Raw genomic sequence first — 23504 nt, 5'->3', positions numbered from 1 at the left:
TGTCACGTAGCATTCATGGTGAACCTGCCTTCATCTCTATATATAGTGCTCCATGTCTTGCTCCACATCCACACAACTTGTTTTCTGGTTTAGTTTTAGCAAATGTCGAGCGGAGGTTCCTTGAGTGGAAAGGGTTTAGGTGGAGGGAGAGGAAAGGGGGTGAGGAAGGGACCTCCAATTGTGTGGGAGGGTTCTCTGGGTCCTGATTCTTTTGAAGAAGCAATAGAGGAATTTCCTTTGGAGAGGAAGAGTGACTTCACCCGTGAGAGACCTCTTAGATCATACGAGAAGCGCATTGAAGATTGGCCAAAATGCCGCCACAGTTTGGATTGCGTTGTGCAGATGTACAACGACTGTGACGGTGGAGGCCGTCGTTTCTTCAGATGCCCGCAAGGATTTGTATTGCCTTTGAACTCTCTCCTTTTTTAGATTTGCATTTAGTTTCTAGTAGTACTTATTGGTAGATGGGTTTTCAGGATTCAAGCTGTCCAGATAACTGTGGCTTCACTAGATGGGTCGACCCTCCTCCTATCTATCCCCATCAACAGTACATCACATATCTACAGGGACGCATCTTTGACCTAGAGTATGGCCCTGGAAGTGGTAACAGGGACAAGTCGGACGACGACAACAGCAATGATGCAGAGGAGGCACTATGCAATAATCCGTACTGCGAGTGCATGAACCATAAGAAGGACGGACCTCCTTCTCCACCGCCACCGCCACCGCCGCCACCACCGCCTCCGTCAACTGGAGGATACTATGGGGAAGGCGCAACTCAGTTCAATATGTGGGAGCATTATTAGGACCAACATTTGTTAGTCAATCCGAATGTGGAATGCTTGTATGAGTTGTTCTTTTCAATCTCGTAAGGCATGCTAGGTTTAGTTTGCAACATACCATTGTTAGTTTTTATGTGAGTGTGTTCCCTTTGTAATGTCTGTATCACTTGTTTCTTTCAATCCCCTAAGGCATGCTAGGTTTAGTTTGCGACATGCCATTGTTACTTTTGATGTGAGTGTAATCGTTGTGCCTCCGCTATTTCATAAATTGCAGTTTACCTACCTCTAAGTTTCATGTACTATGGTTGATTCCCAAACTGAAAAAAAGATTTGAGTCTCTCTAAAAATAGGGGATTGAAATCGAACCAACAATCGGTTTTTCCTGCAGGAACAAACATACAAACATAAATATAACTTGTCTACTCTTATTAGTATAACTCGTGTTAGTCGAAGAGGAATCGTTGAGAAAGATTTTTCATTTGAATCATGCAAATAGGATCGCAACATATACCAAATGGTTTGGGTCGGCGTTTACGTGTTGAGCTGAGGCTCGGCGTTGAGTCAGCCCACGCCGACCCTAGGGTTTGGGGTGTGTGAGGTGGGCTGAGGCTCGGCGTTGAGTCGGCCCACGCCGACCCTAGGGTTTGGCGGCCGTGTGTGAGGTGGGCTGAGGCTCAGCGTTGAGTCGTCCCACGCTGTGGCAAAAGGGTGGGAAACTTACATGCTGTGGCAAAAGGGTGTCCAGCTCGTTGGTGAAGCTGATGTACGCGTGGCGTGACACGTGGTATGTTCCGTGGGCTCGCTCGTAGAGGTGTGCCATGGTAGGGGCGACAACTGCGTCTCCTTGAGGAAACCAAGGTTGTGGGGGATCAAGCTGATGCGGTCTCCCAACTGGAAGCCTCTCCCACATCCAAATCTGCAAAAAAAGAGTGGAAACATGAATGTTAATCACTTTTGTTAAGAAAAAACATTGAATTGTAGTGGTAACTTGTACAACTTTGCTTTATTACCTGCAACAGTGTGATGCAGCCTGACATTGTAGCGTGCGCGCCTCCAGGACGGCGGCAAGCCTCGCAAAGCTGACGGTACAGGAAGGCAAGTATAGCCGAGCCCCAACTCCTATTGCCGGCATCCTCCCAGTTCAAAAGGCACGGGATGTATATCTAGGACGCCGTGTCTCCAGTGCCATCAGGGAAGAGAACCGTACCTAACATGTGGAGGACGTAGGCCCAACAGTAGTATGTCACGGTCTCGGCGTCTACGTTGGGTGGGCACTCCCAAAACTGTTGACGAAGCCACCTCAGGGACACCCCACTGCTGCGCTATTTCTTGCCAGCCTCAACTGCCGCTAGGGGCCGTCCCAAGAAGTGCTCAACCCGCTGCTGCCATCCTTCAAACTCCGTGTCTCCTGTCACTGGGAATCCTCAGATTTTGACTCCAAGGATCATGGCAACATCCTCGAGAGTGACCGTCATCTCCCTGCATGGTAGGTGAAAGCTGTGTGTCTCCGGACGCCACCGATCTATCAACGCCGTCAGCGCCGCTGGGTTGAAAGGTGGCGTGCCTCGACGACAAACACGAGCAACGGTAGCAAGGTTCGCCAGCTTCAGGAGGGGCGTGTACCTCTCGTCGTAGACCATGGTCGTAGAGGCCTCATGTGTCATTGGCCTCAGCACATTCAAAACCTACAAAAAAACAAGCATGAAAAAGTATTAGTTCATGTCACTTTATAAAGAACATGGACTATAGAGCAAAACATGAACAATGCAGTGTTTTCATACGAATTGTTGAATATACCTCTCCGTTCTCGATCCTCCGAGCCCGGTGGTGCTCATCGAACCTTGGATCAAGAAGGGGGAACCGATCCATCCTGCAACATAAGCAATGCCAAACCATTAGTATAAGTTAAAGCATGTGTATGTGGTACGAAGTAACATAAAAATAAAAAAACAAAAGTAAACCAATGTACCATTACACAAAGCAATTCTAGTAGCTAGCTTGATGGATACCTGTTGTCTAAGTAGTTCAGGACATTTTCTCTTATTGTGGCCTGGCTTATGGCAACCAGAGCAACGGCTCTTTTGGGTGTCCTCTACAAAATGTCTCCCAACCTTACTCGTGGTTGATCTACCTTTCGTGGCTCGGTCCATGTCCATCCTGAACCGCTTCCGCCGCCTAGGTCCTCTACTCTTCCAGAGTAAACCAAGATCAGCCACATACTTGGGGCCATCATAAGTAGGTCATTGACTCTCGTCAAGAAATGGCTCGAACTGAGGATTCCAGGTGCTCATTAGGTTCCTCAAAGAGAACTCCGCGGCCATACGGGGAGGGACCTCAGGGTCAACACGTCTAAGGCGACAGGCTATAATCATGTGGGAGCAAGGCCTATGGTATATGATCAGTTTTCCACACGTACACTTGTTCTCATTGATCACTACTTTATGTTTTCGAGCACCACGGTCTTCACCACCAATGTTAGTTCCGCCACCCTCTAGAATCTCATATCCATGGTTGATCGGATCGAAACATGAACCCTTCTGTCGTTTAGACTTTTTCTTTGAGAAAGCTAGTTCCTGAGATGCTAAAAGTGGCCAAGCTTTGCCTGCTGTCCATAGAGACCTCGCATGCTTCTTCCTCGAAACGAACCAAGAATTCAACTTGTAGAAGGTGAATGAGGCAATAGCAATCACAGGTAGACCACGACAACCTCTTAGAAGGCTGTTGAACATCTCTGCCATGTTACTAGTCATGAAGCCCCATCTCCAACCACCCGTGTCATATGCAAGTGACCACTTATCCTTCGACGCCATCAACTCACTCAAGAATTGCCTGCCATCAACATTTGTGGCTAACTTTAGGGCATCTAACTTGTCTTTGAATAATTGAACCTCTTGCTGCCTGCAAATCTCCTCAAATAATTTGAAGTTGTCCTTTGTGTGATCACGCCTTATAAGATTCTGAGCAAGGTGTCTGGTGCACCACCGGTGATGTATTTGGCCGTAACCAGGAATCTCTTGTTCTACGGCATTCAGAATGCCAGCATGCCTATCGGATATCACACAAACATCACATCCCAGACCAATTACCACTTGTCTTACTAGCCTGAGAAACCAACACCAACTATCCGTGTCCTCCTTCCGAACAATCGCAAAGGCCAATGGCACAAGTTGGTTCTCTGCATCTGTCCCAATACAAATAAGCATTGTGCCTTCAAATTTCCCTGTAAGAAAGGTCCCGTCAATTGAGACGACGGGCCTACAATGCTTGAATGCTTCGATGCTCTGCCCGAACGCCCAAAACGCCCTTCCAAATACCTGGCTACCATTCCTTGTTTCACCCTCCTTAGGTAAATACTCGAAGTGCATCCCAGGATTTACGGCCCTCATTGCGTTCAACATTACAAGGAGACGCTCATAAGCTTCTTCCCAATTTCCAAATATTATTTCCAGTGCACGCTGCTTTGCCCTCCATGCTTTCCCATACTTGACATAGTAATTATACCGTTGGAAGATGATCTCAACCAACGCAGACACCATAATGGTTGGCATATGCTTCACCACGGGGCATAATTGCCTTGCAATGAACCTAGAATTGAGATGCAGATGGTTCTCTTCTGCCTCAGCAGTGGCACAAACATGTGGTTGCTTCACTGAGGTAATCTTCCATTTGCCTGCCTTCGTCTTCCTAGCACATACTCTCCAACCACACTGTTGTTCTTCACAAGCAACAGTGTACCTCTTCTCCTTGATTGAATTGATGACCCTAAAAGGTCGGTTGTGTACAATGGAGTACTCTTGCAACCATGATTTCAACTCATCCATGGTAGCAAACAATATGCCCTTCCGTATGATGAGGCAACCGCTAACATCAGGCACAGTTGTATCACTTGGCCCACCATCAGCTACTGCCCTATGACCATGGCTAAGGTCCTCGAAATCACCAACTAGTGGATCTCTCCAAGGCAAGACCCTAGACAATATCTCTATTTCCCTTAAATTCAGACGACCAACAGGGCGATCGTCATCAGAGTCTTCGGCAATCTCCTCTACGAAGGACTCATCATCTCCAGCTATCTCCATGTCAAAACGGTTCGTAGCCCTAGCATCACCAAAGTCTTCTTCACTACTAAGATCATCTTCATCGCTAAGCTCATCCTCAATAGAAAAGTCTCCGCTAGCGTCGTCCAAACCTTCTTCTGCATCAACAATTACATAATCATCATCCTCTTCATCACTATCATGATTGCCTTCACCATCGGCAACCGGATTCTCTTCCTCATCTCCACCGTAGCCTAGTTGTGTGACAAGTATTTCTTCTTCAGGCAAAGGACCATAACCTATGTGAGCGGGGGAAGATGGCCATGCTTCGAAGTTATCATTTCCTAAGCTGGACTCCTTACTTACTACTAAATCCAAAGATCGCACTTCTGAGGCCAATACAACTGCCTTATAATCATTCCATTCAGACTCGTTTGTAATTTTGAGCAACCGCTTGATCCGAGGACCCTTCGACGACTCAACATCTATGACACCTTCAAACTAAACATGCACGTCTCCTTCATTCCAGCCTAACTTAACCTTCACTCGCTCCACTAACTGGGTCAAAGATGGTGTTTCAGAAAAAATCAACAACTCCTCACACATGTCCAGAAATTCCAAACTATCATCTCTTGTCCTAACAATACGGCCTCCATGATGCAACCTCACTAATTTATCCATCTATAGCCATCACACAACAAGTAGTGTAACATATGAATATATTTCAATCCAATAAGTAGAAACTAAAATATATCATTTCATCGTTTTTCAACCCCAACAACATAATCATTTCTAGTCATAACAAATTGAAATATAATGACCAACAAATTAATAAAATACATAGTAACCCTAATGACCAACAAATAACTAACCCTAATGACACCTACAATAAACAAATAACCCTAATGACCAAAATAACTAGAAACCAAACTAACCTAACATGTTCATCACATAAAACAGTTAAACAACAATGCACTCAATCATCCTTAGCCATACATTTTGCAAATGCAAACACAAATATACCAAATCACCAAACAACCATGATTCCACATGATTAGGGACAATGTAAGCACATCTACGCGGATAGAATGGAGGAGGGGAGGGACCATTACCTCGAGGAAGCTTCGGGAGCCGAGATCGTGGCACCGGGGGTCGATTTTGGGGGTTAGGGTTTGGTGGCGGCGCGGGGGAGAAGAGAAAGAGAGGGAGGCCGGCGGTTTCAGAATGAAGGGAGGAAGAAGAAGGGGCCTCGGCGCGGCCTAAAGGGTCCAGACCTCGGCGTTGAGTCGGGTCACGCCGAGGTCTGGAGGCTCGGCGTTAAGTGACCCAACGCCGAGCTTCTGGGCCACCGTTCTTTGTTGGGCCGCCTGGGCCGCGCTCCGGATGGGGCCAGAGCTCGGCGCTCAGTCCGACCGCGCCGATGTTGGGTACTTGGCGTCGGCTGACACGACGCCGACGTCTCGGACCCACGCGTCAACGTGTCGACGACGACCCCGGTCTCCCGTGACGTGGCAGTACCTCGGCGTGGAGTGACATGACGCCGAGCCTCATATCTCGGCGTCATGTGCTAAGACGCCTAAAAATGGTCTATTTTTAGAAATTGTTTTGGCGTTGGTATTTTTCTAAAAATTGTTTTCAAAAGAGACCAAAATACGAAAATTTCACACCTGCAACTACTGGACTACTCCGAATAACCAAATAGAACAACTCCCACATCACAAATAGCCAAATAGGAAACCCTGCCAGATCAGTTACTGTGCCTTTTCCCTGGCAGGGATTGTCCTAACCAAATCCACTGAAAAAATGCGACGACTCGACGCAAGATCAATGGGTCCTGTGTTCCTGTACCTTTGTTGGAGCTTTTCTGAATTAGCGAGCAGCATCTATCATACACAGTCTGCTCTGCTGCTGTCTCCAGTTGCTTTCTCAGCTCACTTTGCTTGCTGCTGCTGCTGCGGCGGCTTCCTCTCCTTTTGCTTGTCACTGTAGTGCGATGAGAGCCATCGAAAATGCAAGTGGATCATTGCCATACATGTTCATGTTGGCTGGCCCTTGGAAGTCATTGGAAGACAGACACCAAAAGAGCTGAAGCAAATATGAAAAGGTGTACGTGAACGTGGGTGCCATTCCAGCTTCTTGACCTCCTGCACACAACCAAAGAAAACAAAAAAAGAGAGTCTGGAGTGCAGAAATGGGCAACCAACCAACCACAACCATATATGCATTCTCTGATGAGAGTCAGACTTGTCGCAGCCGTTGGCTCTGGCTCGCTCGTAGATGAATAGATCTCATCTCAGCATCCCTGACCAACAGGCGGCAGCATCTCTAATGGAACTTTTCGATGAAAAGACGCATGCAGGCACGCATGCGCGTGAAGATAGCTATTCCCTATCGATTGATCTACACCAGATGATCAGACTTTCGGCGATATATGGGGCGCATCGACAGCAAAAGCTCAGATGTCTTGGTAGCATGGATGGAAAAGAGTGTAGGATGTATATATTCTTGGGGTCTATGTTTCTTTTCAAACTGCTTTGCATTTTGCTGTGGTACTCCTAAAGTCCTAAACAACTGTGGGTCGTTCATTTAATTAGATCGGATCCTTTTAACGGAAAACTTGCCAAGGCATGTTCGCGAAAAAAATTAATTAGATTATGGTTATGATAGGGACGTTTGGTAGAGCTTCAACGATCCAAGAAAGCAAGAAAAGCCAGAGCTGAAATCCCTTGAGAAGCCCTACCAAAGATGACATATATAAAGTAAAGAAAGATAAGGCAACCACGACATGGAACTTGAATTGTTGTTATTATGGGGGTATATATCCTGATAGAAATGCATGGATCTCTCTCACTCGCCAATGCAAGTTGTACTGAACGTGTTGTTGCGTGTGTGGAGAAAAAAACGCAGGGGCTTGTGGCCGGCACGAGTCTTCCACGATCACACAACCTACAGGATAGGGACGCATATATATGCGCAGTGGAATTCAGAGCAGAACATTATATATATTGTGTTTGTTTGGCTTCTCAGCTCTCCTAGAGCTAGAGATGGAGAATTTTTCGTCGATCCGTCGTGTGGTTGTGCAAGGTCTCAAAATGCATGCGTGCTGGAATCGGTTCCTCGACAATGACCTGCCGCGTTGCCTACCATGCGAGAACGGAATATAATATATGGTTCAAGGGAAGATTATTCTGAATGCCAGAACCAGTAATGTCTGTGGTGCTCATCAACATATAGAGCAGACAGCAGTGGTGCCGATTGTTTCCGTCGCCATCCCTTTCTTTCTTTCTTTTCTTTTGGTTTTTTTACCTAGACCACATCGTCGTTGGTACCAAGCCATTCTCATGGATGAGTGCTAGTTTGTTTGGCCTAGCCTTGACTGCCGCCGGGCCAGTGTTCAGTCTCAAGTCCTGATCGATTGGTTTCTCCACTGCACGCAAAGATGATGAGATTCCCATGACTGAACATTAGCGCCGCATTAGATGACTAACAATGAATTTTTTGTCATTTCTCAAGAGGAAACGTTGGCCCAGGATTGAGCTAGGTATACTAGATATGCTTGGGCAAGATGCATGATGTGTCATGTATGTTGTCTTTGTGCTACCTACTGTTGCTGTCCCAAAAAAAGATAAAGAGGGCCATAATGATTTGAGCAATGAAGACACAGCACATTATCTAAACCAAGAAAAAAGGCCATGCTATCTATATGGCTTACATCATCCATTCCAATCAAAGTCACATGGCACAACAGTCAAATAACTATTTGTAGTTGATAGGGACCATACAATACTTTGGCTAGCTTCTAACCAAACAGCAGCAATAGTAGCAGCACACACACACAAGGCAAGATATATATCACAAAAAGTCCAATACACAACGGCTTCAAGGAAACAAAGTCCTTCCCATCGATTGTCAAAAAAAAAAAAAGTCCTGCCCATCCACAAAGTAATTAAGTGGTTCATTAGTCAGATAATAACAAAGTAGGCAGTGCTTCCAAGTTTCTCTGAGGCCAACCGTACGAATAAGATGCCACTGAAATCAGTCGAGGTCAAAAGAACAGAATAACTTTTAAGAAGAATAACTCTTCGCATTTTGCAAAGCTAATCTCTGAGTTCTTTTATGCAGTGTCGTGGGAAAGACTTTGCGAGCAGCCTATCAGAGTAATCTAAATATGCAATGGAACATTATCTAGCCACCAAAGCTTCAGCATCAGATGAAGTAAATATTTACCAAATCAGGTTCTCCACTTTTCCTTCTGCACACAGTTCAAAACTTCTAGTTCTACAGCACAGTCCGAAGCTTCTGATTAGGGACAATTTTGGAAAATTGGAAGGCACCTACTTGCCCCTATTCCACTTGACAGCTAATAGAATTTGTCATGTTCATGAAATTAATCGGGAAACAGATACAAATAAAGGTAGCCTTCAAGATCCATATCTAAAACTTCACAAGATGATCAATAACAGAGGTCGAATTGAGTAGCAATAACAAACAAGGTCCCTAGTACAGTTTTATCCCCGAGCATGTTCAGAACAGCTCACTACAATATACAACACCAACAACAAAGCTGTAGTGCTGAGCTCTTCTTTACACATGTAACCTTTGCTTCCCGAGCGAACCATGGTCGGCTCTGCAAGCTTTGGCCCTTCTTTCTGTCAGCATGGGGAGCCCCTCCATTTCTTCTGTGCTGGGATTGGATGATATGTGGCCAGACGTTTGCGACTTATGACTGTCCACACTTCCTTAGGCACGCTACACCTTCTTCCTGGTACTCCTGCCTGGTTATCCAGAACTCAGGTGCATCCTGCACGTTCCAAACAATACGCAGGGAAGTATATTACTAGCAATCCATCATGGTGTAATATGATTCTGCATGAGAGCACGTATACAAGAATTACCTTCATGATTCCAGCAAGCACTGCACCTCCCAGGTACACCATGTGCTTTCTCCGAGGAGGATCCTCTATCCGCAGTCGTAATTTCTATGCACAATGAGAGGCAATGTGTCACAATTGGAAACAGAGAGCAAACGCTAATACTCAGATGAATGCATATCCTTTTAGAAAGTGTATTTGGATTGTTTTGTCTATGAGTTCAATAAGTTTATGCGCTTATATCTTCTATTTGTAAGAAAGGAAGCGCAGATTATTATCTAACAGAAATTTGTTGTAAAGGTCAACAGAGAAGAATAACAACTGTGGACCAACGATTACAACAATGCAAGGTAGAACTTTAACAATCTTACAACTCGGCTAGCGATCAACAATTTCCTTCAGGCCATAAAAATATAATGCATGTATATTACCTTCAGGCCATCTTTGTTTCCCTTCAAAACTACATCAAGATAGCGATCAAGAATTTCCTTCTCCAACCTTATAAAAAGTAGTAACTTGTTAAGCATATGCAACTCGGGTAGAAGCTTATATGAACCAGGAAAACAATCGCTATAAGAAACATTACAGGCAGTTAACATAATCATATCCATATGTGCTTATAGGACAACTACCAACAAGGCTATCAAAAATAAAAACAATTAGTATGTATAATGTTGTTTCAGACTCATGATTTTTCCGTGCTGGTAGTAAACTAAAAAACACAAATGAAGACAAGCATATCCTCATGACTACAGACTTAAAAAGAATAGTCTTACCGACTTGGCAGACCAGGGTACATGGTACTTCCTCCACTCAGGACAATATGTTGATAAAGCTGCAAAACATGATCAGATATTCGAATAAGAGAAAAGGATACACACCATGATCAACCTATTCTTTTTTTCAACACGACTGATCGGTACTGCTTGCTGCAGCAGAAAGCATGCATACATCTACTGTTCCTTGTAGAAGAAAATAAACAGCCACAGCCGTTGCAGCCATTTGAGTATCACAGCCGAGCAGGGTTAGATATAATGTAAAGCATAGGAAATCTAATGTGGTTGATATTTTGATATGGTTTCAGCCCCTTTATTGAATTTGACTTAAGGCCAGAATATAAACAACAACAACAACAACAACAACAAAGCCTTTAAGTCCCAAACAAGTTGGGGTAGGCTAGAGTTGAAACCCAACAGAAGCAATCAAGGTTCAGGCACATGAATAGCTGTCTTCCAAGCACTCCTATCTAAGGCTAAGTCTTTGGGTATATTCCATCCTTTCAAGTCTCCTTTTATTGCCTCTACCCAAGTCAACTTCGGTCTTCCTCTGCCTCTCTTCACGTTACTATCCTGACTTAGGATTCCACTACGCACCGGTGCATCTGGAGGTCTCCGTTGCACATGTCCAAACCATCTCAACCGGTGTTGGACAAGCTTTTCTTCAATTGGCGCTACCCCTAATCTCTCACGTATATCATCGTTCCGAACTCGATCCCTTCTTGTATGACCGCAAATCCAACGCAACATACGCATTTCCGCGACACTTAGCTGTTGAATATGTCGTCTTTTCGTAGGCCAACATTCTGCACCATACAACATAGCAGGTCTAATCGCCGTCCTATAAAACTTGCCTTTTAGCTTCTGTGGTACCCTTTTGTCACATAGGCCAGAATATAAACATCACATAAATTTAAATAAATTCAACATTCTAAATACAATTTTTTTTCGAACCAAGGATAACCCCATTTCCATTGCATCAGAACGGAAAACGCACTATACTGTTTAATTTATGTTATTTGAAGTTGTGTTGCCTGCAAAGAAGACAACAGGGAGACAAGTATCCACAAGTCTAACAGTAGTATTTAAATAGCTAAACTTGTCAAATTACTATATTCAAGAATGCAGTATTACGGCCCCGTACAAATATATTAAAACAAAAAACATTACACCCAAGTATATAATTATATACAACCATGTTCAGGCAGAAATAGTCCCAGAAAGTTTGAATCCACTAGTGTCCTAACTCATATGTTTCATTTGAACAATTGAAAGGTTTAACCAGCAATGTATGGTACTGGTAAGATATGTATACCGTCATCCGGTTGTCGATATCCATTTCCTGAATGCAACGAAATGCCATATCTGCCATCCCATCACCTTCAACATCTATCAGTTCCTGTTAATAATTATTTCATGAATACTACCTTATTGCTGACTTTGCCAACACAATTGCATATTGCAATCAGTAATAGTACTATGCAGGAACAGAAATGGAATAGTCTTACAGGAGTGAAAAGTGCTTCAGGAGCTTGAAATCGTTCAGTGCCTACTTTAATAACTCTTCCATCTGGAAGCTGATCACAAGAACTGAGCTTACAGTAAGAAAAGGAACAGGGAAGAAATACAAGCAGGGCAACATACTTACAGTGTAACTTTTCACAAGGATTGTGGTCTCAAGTCCTAGCTGGTATTCTCGTTTGTAATCATAGCTGTACATAATTTAACTGCCATGACTACATATATGACAGCAAGATAGAAACAATAATTAAGAACAATAAAATAACTTACCTTGTATAGCATAGCTTCTCTTTTATTTCTCTGACCGTCTCAAAGTCAGCAGATTTGTTCATAGCATACCTTTTAAAGTGGGAAAAATTTTTGAATTAGAAAAAGAAATGTAGCATCAACTGCAGAAGAAAACATCTTCAGAGCAAGATAGGTATTACCCTCTCCTTGAGAGTAGGTCAACAAGATAAGATGTTATATGCCTTCCAGCTACATTCATTCTCTTTGTCAGATGAGGATAAGAGTATCCATCAACTACAGGCACCTGAATGCATGAAAAAGATTATAGGTAACAAAATTAAGATTGAAAATAGAAATAAAATAGTTAAAATTAAAATATTCACATTAAAGTATTTGTTAAATGAGTCACATGTAGCACAGGAATAAAGACAATTGCTCATCGGTCCAAACCTAATAACCTAAATGGAAACAGGTTTTATGACATCACATGGTTGTGATGAAAAAAAAATGAAAAGCAAATAACGTAAAAAATTTCAAAAGGGCATGCTGAAGAAAAGAGCATCTTAGCGTAGAGGACTCAAACGTCGTTGTAAAACCAGATAATACGCAATGGTCAATTACATAGTTGTTATATCTTTTTAATACTATTCATATGTGATTGATTTCTAATTTATAAATTTATAGTTGCCTAATTCTTACACACTTTCAATCAGCGTACTGAATTCATTGACTGGCATATACTATTTAAAATGCCATTGTACGGTGTTCCGGGTTAATATGTTGCTGATTACCATGATATTTGAGTTGGTAACACAAACATGATTAGAAATGGAATGTACCCTTTCAAACCATAATACATAGTCAAATATAGGGAAGAACATTATTCTCATACCACATGAGTAACACCATCACCAGAATCTATCACAAGTCCAGTTAGCAAGCCTGAAAGGTATATACATACATGTAAAGTGGAGTATTAATGTGATTGTGTATGTTCACGTGGTGAGGAGGGAGATATGACCTTGAGCATACAGTGAAAGAACTGCTTGGATCTGGATGAAGACACCAGCAAAGTTATATTTCTCGAACATCGTCTCAATCTGTTCATGGGATTCAATTTGTTAGGCAATGGTGTTAGAAACTAAACTGTGGCAGTATGTGACAAATTGATAAAAGGAAATGGCATACCATTTTTTCTCGGTTTTTCACAGGATTGAGTGGTGGATCTGTCAGTAGGATTTTACACTCAGATGGATCAACCTAAATGAAGAAAATAGAAAGGTGTCGCTTTAACTAGAGCTAGGAAACTTAGGAAATACAGTATAATTAAGGATATCAGGGGAAAATACTTTCCAGAGAAAGGGTAAGGCATTACAAGCAGGGTTAAGCATACCAGTATAGATATACCTTGAGCTCACTGTAGAAGGCATTATCCCAAATATGGCCCATATCATCCCAATTTTGAACGATGCCATTGGTGACAGGATATGATACATCAAGTTGATGTCTCAAGTCAGCACAAGCTGCTCCAACAACAATATCCTGCGACGAACATAAGCGCCTATCATAAGATGTACTCATGAACATGAAGTTACATAAAGGGCGTACCCAGTGCAGAGAGCTCCCGCTCTGTGCGGGGTCTAGGGAAGGGTGTCAGTGGCAAGCCTTACCCCCGCCTGTGCAATGCGAGGAGACCGCGACTCGAACCCAGGACCTTCCGGTCACAGACGGTAAGACTCTACCGCTTGCACCAGGCCCGCCCTTCATGAAGTTACATAAAGATGGTAAGAAAATAGATTCGGACCGTCAATTCTTGTTCTTGAAGAGACTCGTCATAGCGAAGTAGTGGTCTTCCGACAACACAAGGGAATACAGATGTAGGAAAGTTCTCACCAGCAAACCCACACTTCACATACTGCAACCAAAAGGTGTCAAATTAGAGAAAGGAATGATCCGCTTTGTAATCTGGCTCATTGTCGTTTAATCATTATTTATCGGAGACTCAACAAACCTCACATCTGTCCGTATGATGTATTTAGCACTGGCGAAAACTGAGAACAGATTGAGCTCACCAGATTTTCAGCAGGATGTTACATGTACACGGAATCTAGCTTGTACTAAAAAAACTCAGGCTGAATCGACATTTCTTCTGTGCATCAATATATCTAGTAATTACATGGTTCTGACATGCAGAAACAATTTGTGCTTTTCCACTAACAAAAAATGAATAAAAAAAAGGAACTTAACCCAAGCAAACTGTCAAGTGTCAACACAAGTACTAGAGATTTCACCAGAAATTTTGAATATAATTTGTAGGTAAACCTAAGCTTTGCCTTGTGAACAATGTCACAACAACTGAGCACGACATTATTTGTGAATAACAATTCCGGATTGCGGCAGCAACTGTCGTTTCAACCTAATCCAACGCCCCTGAGCTACCTAACTGCGGCGACCGATGACCCAACAAACACCCGTGTCTCGCTTCCGGTCCTCCATGGCTCCCAGCCTCCGCCCAGCCGTGCCAGGCACGAGCGTCACCCGAATCCTCCGGTCCCGCCCGCCCCGGCCACCGGCGATCGACTCACGAACCGGCTTCCCCCAGTCAGTGGACGATGCAGCGGCAGATTGCGTCGGCGGCGGTACGCGAGAAACTGGGCCGTGATCCGGAGCATGAACGGGCGGCGGATCTAGGAATGGAACGGAGATGGGGTGGGTCAGGGAGGTGAGGGCTTACCCCGGTACCATTGTCGCACACCACCACGTTCCTGCTCTCCATTCGCGCCTCCCTACCTTCTTCGGGGCGGTCCTCCTCCTTCCCTCCCTGGACTTCTGGTGATCTCCCTGTTTCTCTGCGCTTCCAAGCCGTACGGGAGGAGGAAGGGGAGAAGACGAAGGAGACTGCGGGAGTGACCGCAACACTCACCGTCGGATTGAAGCACGGACGGTTCCTGATCAGTGTTGCTTTTAGTCCCTACTAGCAACACTCACCGTCGGATTGAAGCACGGACGGTTCCTGATCAGTGTTGCTTTTAGTCCCTACTAGGGATAAAAACGGTACACATATTTTCCGACCATATTCGAAACCGAATCCATTTAGAGGGGTTGAGATCTGTCTGTATTCAAGTCCGGATATCTAACATCCGATACCGTATCCGTATCCAAATACTCAAATCGCATATTTATAATGTTGATATCCAATCGTATCCTATCCGACATAGTTGGCACTATCCGTATCCGAATCCGAATCCGAATCCGGACAAAAATATGAAAACAAATATAATATCGGTGATATACGTCCGTATCCGATCCGTTTTCATCCCTAGTCCCTACTCTTGTCGTTATGCCGGTGCTTCTCTTGTGTTAATCTTTGTCTGGTTACAAAATATTATCTTTTTTTTCGAATGTTACAAAATATTATCAAGTAATTGCTTTTGTGAACTCTTGTGAATCCTTATCTCACCAGGACCATGCTGATCTCAGTAAGACTAGGCTTACCAAGATCACACACACACATACACACACACACACATATATATATATATATATATATATATATATAGGGAGAGTATATTCAGTAGCCAGCTACAAAACAAGTTATTCTGTAGTCACCTCTATTTACGATAATTTTATATACTAATTTACGATAATGTTAATACATATTTACGATAATTGGGTTACTATAACACATGGGAATATTTACCATAACGTTATAGTAAACCACTTAGCAATGAGTTACTATAATCTTATGAATTAACATAGTAATTATCGTAACTCAAAGTGGCTACAGAATAAGTTATTTTGTAGCCAGCTAAGTTCTATATATATATGTGTGTGTGTTATACATTTATTTCTCTCTTAATAATCATGATGTTTAGGAGTCCTTTTTTTTTACTCTTTAGTCTCTTCTCCATTAACCTTTTCCCTTTCTCCAGATGTTTAATGCCCTTCTTCTAATTGGTTGAACTGGTTATGAGGAAATCAACAGCCCGTTCGTTCGCTGCTGTGAACTGTGAAGCTAGGATCAGATAGAAAAAGGTGAGCAAGAAGGGCAGTAGGCGACCAAGTTGGAAAATCATGAATTTCCCATGCTGGTGATGGAATTGATTATTTGAATCTGAGCACCTGCTGTTGCTATGGCCGGCAGAAGCAGCACCACAGAACACGTAGCTTTGTTCAATAATTCTTCTCTACGAGTATTTACCTCCCTCAAAAAAGTTGTTCTGTTTTTTGAAGTCAACAAAAATTATTGGCCTATGCCTTCGTGTCAGCATCAAGAGTGCATGGGAAAATCAGATTCAGAAACTGAAATATAGACTTTAATCATGCTCCTTATGACTGAGGATCAAGTCAGGGTAAAATAAACCTTGACAGAGTTAAACTAATCCTTGGAAATTAACCCATTTATTACCGTGGTGCCTCTGCCTTCTGGTCTTACATTTGTACATTCCGAGCTCAATGGTACAACAGAGGTAGCATTACATATTAACGCTTCCGGAGAACTACCAAAATATCAGAGATAATCAGCCTGTTCACTTGTTATGTTTCCGTCAGCCCAAAGCCAGCCAACAGTGTTTTTCTCTCACAGCAAACCAGCACCAGTCAGCTCAAACCAGCCCAAAAACCAACCAGCGAACAGGCCGAATACATCAAATGATGTGTACAAGTATGACTCCCGACTAGTTTATTGTAAGAGAAAAACACTGTAGCGGCTGAAACTGGCTGAATCTCCAGGAGAGAACCAGCCGGCTGGTTCGCTGGAACCAGACCAACGAACAAGACCATAGAGTTTACTTTTAGAAGAGCATAATAGTGACGATGACTCGAAACTTTCCTGATCTCAGCACTGAAGAAAGATTCATGTGGCGCCACCACCAAAAGATGATTTTAAACCAATCAGTACTTCCTTTGGAGTCGAAAAATTATTCTCACTAGTCGGGTAAGTCTTGTGAGTACACTGTGTACTCAGGTTTTGTTACCCCTGTTGCAGGTATAGCTTGAGGAATGACTGTTGTGTGGAGGATTCTTCTGGTGGGCATAGATGGATCATTGTATCTCACCGTTAGATGTTTATTTTAATTCCGCTGTTTAAATTCCGCACTCTGAACTTGGTATTGTAATAATGTATTTCTGAGAACTTTTGTTGTATGAAATGGACCAAGTAATGTAAACTCGTTCTCATTATTGGATCTTGTAGAAAAAAATGTGGATTATTCAAGTTTTTTCTTGGGGTGTGCTCGACGGAACTGTCTGATGTAGCTTACTTTTGGGTGCTTAGTGTCTGGTGGAAGACCAGCGCCTCCGAAAGCGTGCTATTTCGGACGATTCTACCACAGCACCTAAGGACCTAATCGGCTAGCGAGTGAGCATCAGGGACTACCATTGACCCGACCAAGGTGATGGTTGGGGTGGAGGATGACGTAGGAGGGCTGGGCACGTGTGGTCGAGCCATGTGGTGGCATACCGCGGTGGCACGGTCGCATTAGCGGCGACGGGGAGGTGGTAGAGGTTTGGCTAAGGCACGCAGGGCGAAGCGGGGATGGAGGTGAAGGTAGTGGTGCACATGAATTGGCTCGGGGTGGACTGATGAAGAGCTACCCTCGACCATGTCCGAGCGCAGCCTTAACGGCACGGCGGTGGGGAAGACTCCAAATTGGAGCTTGGCCGTGCACACTTCAAGGTGGGGTGGGATTGGACAGCAAGAGGACTTGATGGCTGAGACACAGATGCGCGGAATTGAAAGGAGATGACCACTTGCTGGTCAATTGCATGGGGCGTGACTCCGACAGCGACATCAGAGAGAGAGATGGTCCGGTAGGTGGCATAGCACGGCCTTGCCTTGGCGGGACGTGCTCGGCGCGATTGGGAAGGCATGCGCGCAGACGCAAAGGACAAGCACGCGCATCCCCGACCGGCCATGACCCGCGTGGCGCAGCGCCATAAATGGCAAGGCGACGACGAGCATGGCCATGTGCGCGCGGCAGTGGTGGCCTCGAATAGGGCCAGCAGTGGTGTAGAGGTGCAGAGAGAAGCGCGAACGTGACGGTGAGGCGACGGCACCGACAGCGACTACGTCGCGACGCGGGGTGGGTCGGCAGCGCGATGGGACAACCAACGACGCTGCACGCCCACGCAAGCCGCAACGGCGGCTCCGCGTGGTAGAGGCCAGGGGCAGACGTGGCCAGCCACACGCGGCAGCACGCGCATGCGCGAGCGACCAGCGCGGTGATGCCATGCGCCCGTGTCGGGGACCTAATACCAGGGTACCCCAGAAGGTGGAACCGATAACCACCGAACGTGAAAAACTTCTGGACGCATAAGGGCTCCATGTCATCCCTTGTTCGAGTGACAGGAGTTCGGTTCCACCTCGCCCGACACCTTTGGGACGGGCTCGGTCTCGCCCGAGGGCTGAGGGATAAACTCCGTCTCGCCCGACGCCTTGAGGGCGGGCTCGGTCTCGCCCGAGGGCTGAGGGATGAATTCTGTCTCGCCCGATCCCGGAGGGGTGGGTCAGCCTCACCCGACGCCTTTGTGGGATAACCCTGCCTCGCCCCAAAAGCTCAAGGCTAATCTCCGTCTCGCCCGACGCCTATAGGGCGGGCTCGGTCTCGCCCAAAGGCAAAGGGATGGATTCCGCCTCGCCCGATCCCGAAGGGATAGGGTTAGTCTCGCCCAAGAGATAGGGATTGGTCTCCGCCTCACCCGACGGCCCAGAACGAGCCTCGCCCTGATCGATATCTATCCCTCATAATGATGGGTACAGGACGAGACAAGACGTTCGGGTCAACCATGGCTCCAACGACCATACCCTGCGCCCTGGCAGGAAAAGGACTGCCAGGGAACGACAAGACTGATGCTTTAGACCCTTCCGGGCGCTGCAGAGCCCAAAAGGTATTACAGGTGCGTGCATCTCACCCTGTAGAGTTGTAGGCGCCGTCTTCAGCTCTGGGACACGGAACCCAATGAAGATATACGATAACCGCTACGCTCTAAGAACGGATTTGCTATCTCCACGAACGACGGATATTCCATCACCACGCTATGGACCCGAGGGAGCGGCGCCCTATTCCCGATCCCTCAGGTCCTCCCAGTCAGAAGGCCTTGGCCACGGCGCTACACCAGACCCCGACCCCAAATTCTCCCAACAAGGAATCATGGGAACCAGAAGGCGTGCGGAGCAAGGCTGGAGGGAGGCTCATAAGTCAAAATCACTGTACTACAGCCCATACCCTGCGGGCAGCATTCTGTGATTAATCTGACATCCTACAGAGACATCGACAACATGCTAAGCACTTATCTTCCTTCGCACTCATCAGAATGGAGGACCAGACCAGGTAAACGTGAGCCACATGACTAAGTAGAGTACACATCCTGGAGCCCTCACCCTTGTAAGGCCAGCCCCTTCATCTATAAAAGGGGATGCGCTTCCTCTATCAAGGAGGATGGGAGAAATAGGACTGAACAATAGAACGCACTGATACAAACATTCAAGCAGCTACGAAGCTCTTGACCACTTTTCAATCCTTCCATCAGAGACTTGGAACCAGTCCCTCTCTCGACAGTTTGTATCCCTTACTACAGACCGTTCACGGTGCTAATAACACAAGCAGCAACAAACTGGACGTAGGGACGTTCCGCCCGAACCAGTATAAATCTTGTGTCCTTTAGCGCATCATCCGAGCCTAACGCGCATTACTATAAATTTACTTGTCGGTGCTTGTACGAAACACCGACAGTTGGCACGCCAGGTAGGGGCTTTGCGCGTTCCAAATCAGGTCTCGGATGGCCACCCACGCAATCACCTGGGCCCCGGGCGCATACATGCATTTCGGCGACCTGGATTTCATCATCACACTAGGAGGAGAGCTGGCGCTAACTCACTCAGCCGCCTCATCTCCCCCTTCCATCAACCTTAGCCATCTCAGCCTTGAGGGCCCACCAGGCAACTCCCGGGGAGTCCCGTTGCCCAAGGAGACCTCTCACAATGCCACCATGGGTCCAGAAGGGTCCGTATGGAGCGCCCCGATAGCATTTCCGTTCGGTCTCCGCAACATTGCGGCAACCGCTGGCCGCCTTCTGGCTCTACGTGTGGTTCAACCACCCAGGGACATCGAGTTTGTGGGGGCGATTGAGCGGGATACGGAGGACCCTCTACGAGCTCCTCAACGAGGAGCCTGTATCGCTCTCCAGCTCAGATTCCAGTAGGGGGAGCCACCACCCTTCCCGGGAATGCTACATGACGCAGACCCCCGAGGGTCACGTCAAAAGCGCCTCTAGGGAAGAGGCCACCCCTACAAACAATCCAAACAGCAGATCCGGGGAAGAGGGGACAGCCCCATCTCACCTGAGGATGGAGCAGCTAAGGGCTCATCAGCAAGAGATCGATGAGGCCGGGCAAGGGCTCGCACGGGAATACGTGGACATCAATCGCGAGATTGAACGCCGCAAAGATAGGGGGCACGCGCGCGCCATAGCCCGCACCGTACATCAAAGGATCCTCACCGATGATGGGGCCTTTCCTCACTTTGCCCGAGCTAGCCAGAACATCGCCGCAGCAACCACCTTGCTGCATGGCCTCCCGGAGGCCGCGACGTCAGAGGATCGACGCGCTTATCGGGAGATTCGCACGTTGCTCGAGCGTGCAGCAGCGCAGCAGGCAGAAAGTTCGTTGTCTCGGCGATGCGAACCCGACACCAGCCAGTGCGCGCCCTCAGTGCGTCCCACCAAGGACGCATCCGTACACCAAACACCGCCAGCTGGCGGGCAGCCCTCCGTCGTCCCTGTACATCAACGCCTCGGCTGTGGCCGCGACGTACGCAGCATCATCGACGCCCAAAGACGTGCCCACGGCGACGAGGGAGAAGCAGCGCGCCGCGGCTATCATCCCCGATGTGGCGGGCGCTACGACAGCAATGAGGACCGAAGCCCGAGCCCCGTCCTGCCAGGCCCTCAGGCCTTTGGCCGGCACATCCTCAACGCTGCATTCCCCCTAAGGTATCGACCGCCTACGAACATTCCTAAATATTCTGGCAAAACAAATCCCGGGCTTTGGCTCGAAGACTACCGGCTTGCATGTCAGGCCGGTGGTGCGAGTGATGATAACTTCATTATTCGCAATCTCCCGATGTTCTTGGCCGACTTGGCACGAGCATGGCTGGAGCACCTACCGTCCAATGCTATTCAGAGTTGGGCGGATCTGACTGAGATCTTCGTGGGTAATTTCCAGGGCACATACAAACGCCCTGGAAACCCATGGGACCTCAAGAACTGCCGTTAGAAGGCCGATGAAACCCTTCGCGGGTACATCCGGCGCTTTTCCCGACAGTGCAATGAGCTCCCAAGTGTCGCCGACGCCGATGTGATAGAAGCCTTTCTGTCCAGAATGACCTGCGAATCCCTGGTCCACAAGCTAGGACGCAGGGGCCCGCGAACCACCAAGGAACTTCTGGACATCGCCACCAGTCACGCCTCTGGAGAGGAGGCGGTCGGAGCCATCTTTGATCGCTCCGACGGAAAGACAAGGCGGGACGAGGACGCCAGCGAAGGCGCCTCCAACCGCCCCGCCAAAGGGAAAAATAAGAAGCAACGGCGCGACAACTCACTCGTGGCCGCTGCCGACCGCAAAGGTGGCCGGAAGCCCGCGGAGGGCACTCCGAACCACTTTGAGAAAATGCTCGAGGGGCCATGCCCAAACCACGCCTTCCCGGCCAAGCACCTATACAAGGAATGCGGCCTTATGCACAAATACTTGGCTGGGGGCCTGAACAAAGAGGAGCAGGGGAAGGAGCCTGTTCCCACCACTAACGACACGGAGGAGAAGGACGACACCTTCCCAACTCCGACTGGTGCCCTCATGATCTTCGGAGGATCAACGGCCTATGACTCCAGGCGCTGCCAGAAGGTCGCACGACGAGAGGTCTATACCGCTGGACCGGCCACGCCAGCTTTTCTCTGGTGGTCAGAATCCGCCATAACCTTCGACCGGACCGACCATCCGGATGCCATCCCACACCCGGGAAGGTATCCGCTTGTCGTCGACCCGATTGTCGGTCCAAAGCGGCTCACCAAGGTACTGATGGATGGGGGCAGCGGCCTCAATGTCATGTACGCCAAGACGCTCGACGAGATGGGCGTCGACCGAACGCACCTCCGTCCCGTCCGAGCACCTTTCCATGGCGTCGTGCCTAGAAGGCAAGCCGTGCCACTAGGGTAGATTGACCTGCCCGTCACTTTTGGGGATCAATCCAATTACCGGACTGAGACCCTCACCTTCGATGTAGTGGGGTTCCTGGGGACTTTCTACGCCATTCTGGGGCGACCATGTTACGCGAAGTTCATGGCCATACCCAATTACACATACCTAAAGCTGAAGATGCCGGGCCCCCGTGGGATCATCACCATCGGCACCTCCTTCCAGCGCGCTTACGAGTGCGAGGTCGAATGCTGCATGCATCCGCGGTCATCGCATCCGAAGAGCTCGCCACCCTTAGGGAGGAGGTCATTGAAGGGACACCCGACGCAAAGAAATCGTCTAGATCGTTCGAATCGGCAGAGGGCTCCAGGGACGTCCTCTTGGATCCCGGTAGCTCCGAGGGCAAAAAAGTCCGAATCGGGACCGCGCTCTCCTCCACATAGGAAAGTGCGCTCGTCGACTTTCTCCGCGCCAACAAGGACATCTTTGCGTGGAAACCCTCGGATATGCCGGGCATCCCGAGGGAGGTCGCCGAGCATACTCTCCAAATCCTCCCGGGCTCCAAGCCGGTGAAACAATGCCTGCGTCGCTTCGACGAGGAGAAACGCAGGGCCATCGGTGAGGAGATAGCCAAACTACTGGCCGCAGGATTCATTAAGGAAGTATACCACCCAGAGTGGTTAGCAAATCCTGTTCTTGTCCAGAAAAAGAGCGGGAAATGGAGAATGTGTGTTGATTATACTGGCCTCAACAAAGCGTGTCCAAAGGATCTATTTCCTTTGCCATGAATAGACCAAATAGTCAATTCAACCTCGGGGTGCGAAACCCTCTGTTTCCTGGATGCATACTCAGGCTACCATCAGATCGCGATGAAAGAGTCCAACCAGCTCGCGACATCTTTTATCACGCCCTTCGGATCATTTTGCTATGTTTCAATGCCGTTTGGTTTGAAGAACGCTGGGGCAACATACCAGCGCTGTATGCTTAGTTGCTTCGGAGACCTCATCGGGCGAACCGTTGAGGCCTATGTCGACGACATCGTAGTCAAATCCAAGCGGGCTGACCACCTTGTCGCCGACCTTGAACGCACCTTTGCAAAA

At 47.1% G+C, this 23504-nt stretch overlaps 2 protein-coding genes across 3 annotated transcripts; both read right to left on the bottom strand.

The window, feature by feature from the left end:
* Positions 1-1389: 1389 nt before the first annotated feature.
* Positions 1390-7754, bottom strand: LOC136547567 (protein MAIN-LIKE 1-like). Of its 2 annotated transcripts, none has more exons than XR_010781589.1 (4): positions 2792-3480; positions 2580-2652; positions 1793-2467; positions 1390-1698 (listed from the first exon to the last, which is right to left on the bottom strand). XR_010781589.1 is itself a non-coding variant. In XM_066539517.1 (4 exons), the coding sequence occupies exons 1-3, from the start codon at positions 6700-6702 to the stop codon at positions 2207-2209; spliced, it is 369 nt and encodes a 122-aa protein (XP_066395614.1). In that variant the 5' UTR covers positions 6703-7754; the 3' UTR covers positions 1390-1698; positions 1793-2206. The 2 variants fall into 2 exon arrangements, 1 of the variants encoding a protein (XP_066395614.1); XM_066539517.1 differs by lacking the exon at positions 2792-3480 and adding an exon at positions 6668-7754.
* Positions 7755-9226: 1472 nt separating this feature from the next.
* On the bottom strand, positions 9227-15096 carry LOC136547566 (actin-related protein 2-like). The gene is made up of 15 exons (XM_066539516.1): positions 14950-15096; positions 14020-14130; positions 13623-13757; positions 13404-13475; positions 13237-13315; positions 13108-13157; positions 12416-12519; positions 12258-12326; positions 12115-12178; positions 11975-12043; positions 11782-11865; positions 10467-10525; positions 10122-10188; positions 9715-9798; positions 9227-9620 (listed from the first exon to the last, which is right to left on the bottom strand). Exons 1-15 carry the CDS (start codon positions 14989-14991, stop codon positions 9540-9542), a joined length of 1170 nt encoding a protein of 389 aa, XP_066395613.1. The 5' UTR covers positions 14992-15096; the 3' UTR covers positions 9227-9539.
* Between the last annotated feature and the right edge of the window lie 8408 nt (positions 15097-23504).

This window comes from Miscanthus floridulus, chromosome 3, assembly GCF_019320115.1.
Source record: "Miscanthus floridulus cultivar M001 chromosome 3, ASM1932011v1, whole genome shotgun sequence".
NCBI lineage: Eukaryota > Viridiplantae > Streptophyta > Magnoliopsida > Poales > Poaceae > Miscanthus > Miscanthus floridulus.
The sequence above is the reverse complement of the archived record's forward strand: the minus strand, read 5'-3'. Positions and strand labels throughout refer to the sequence as shown.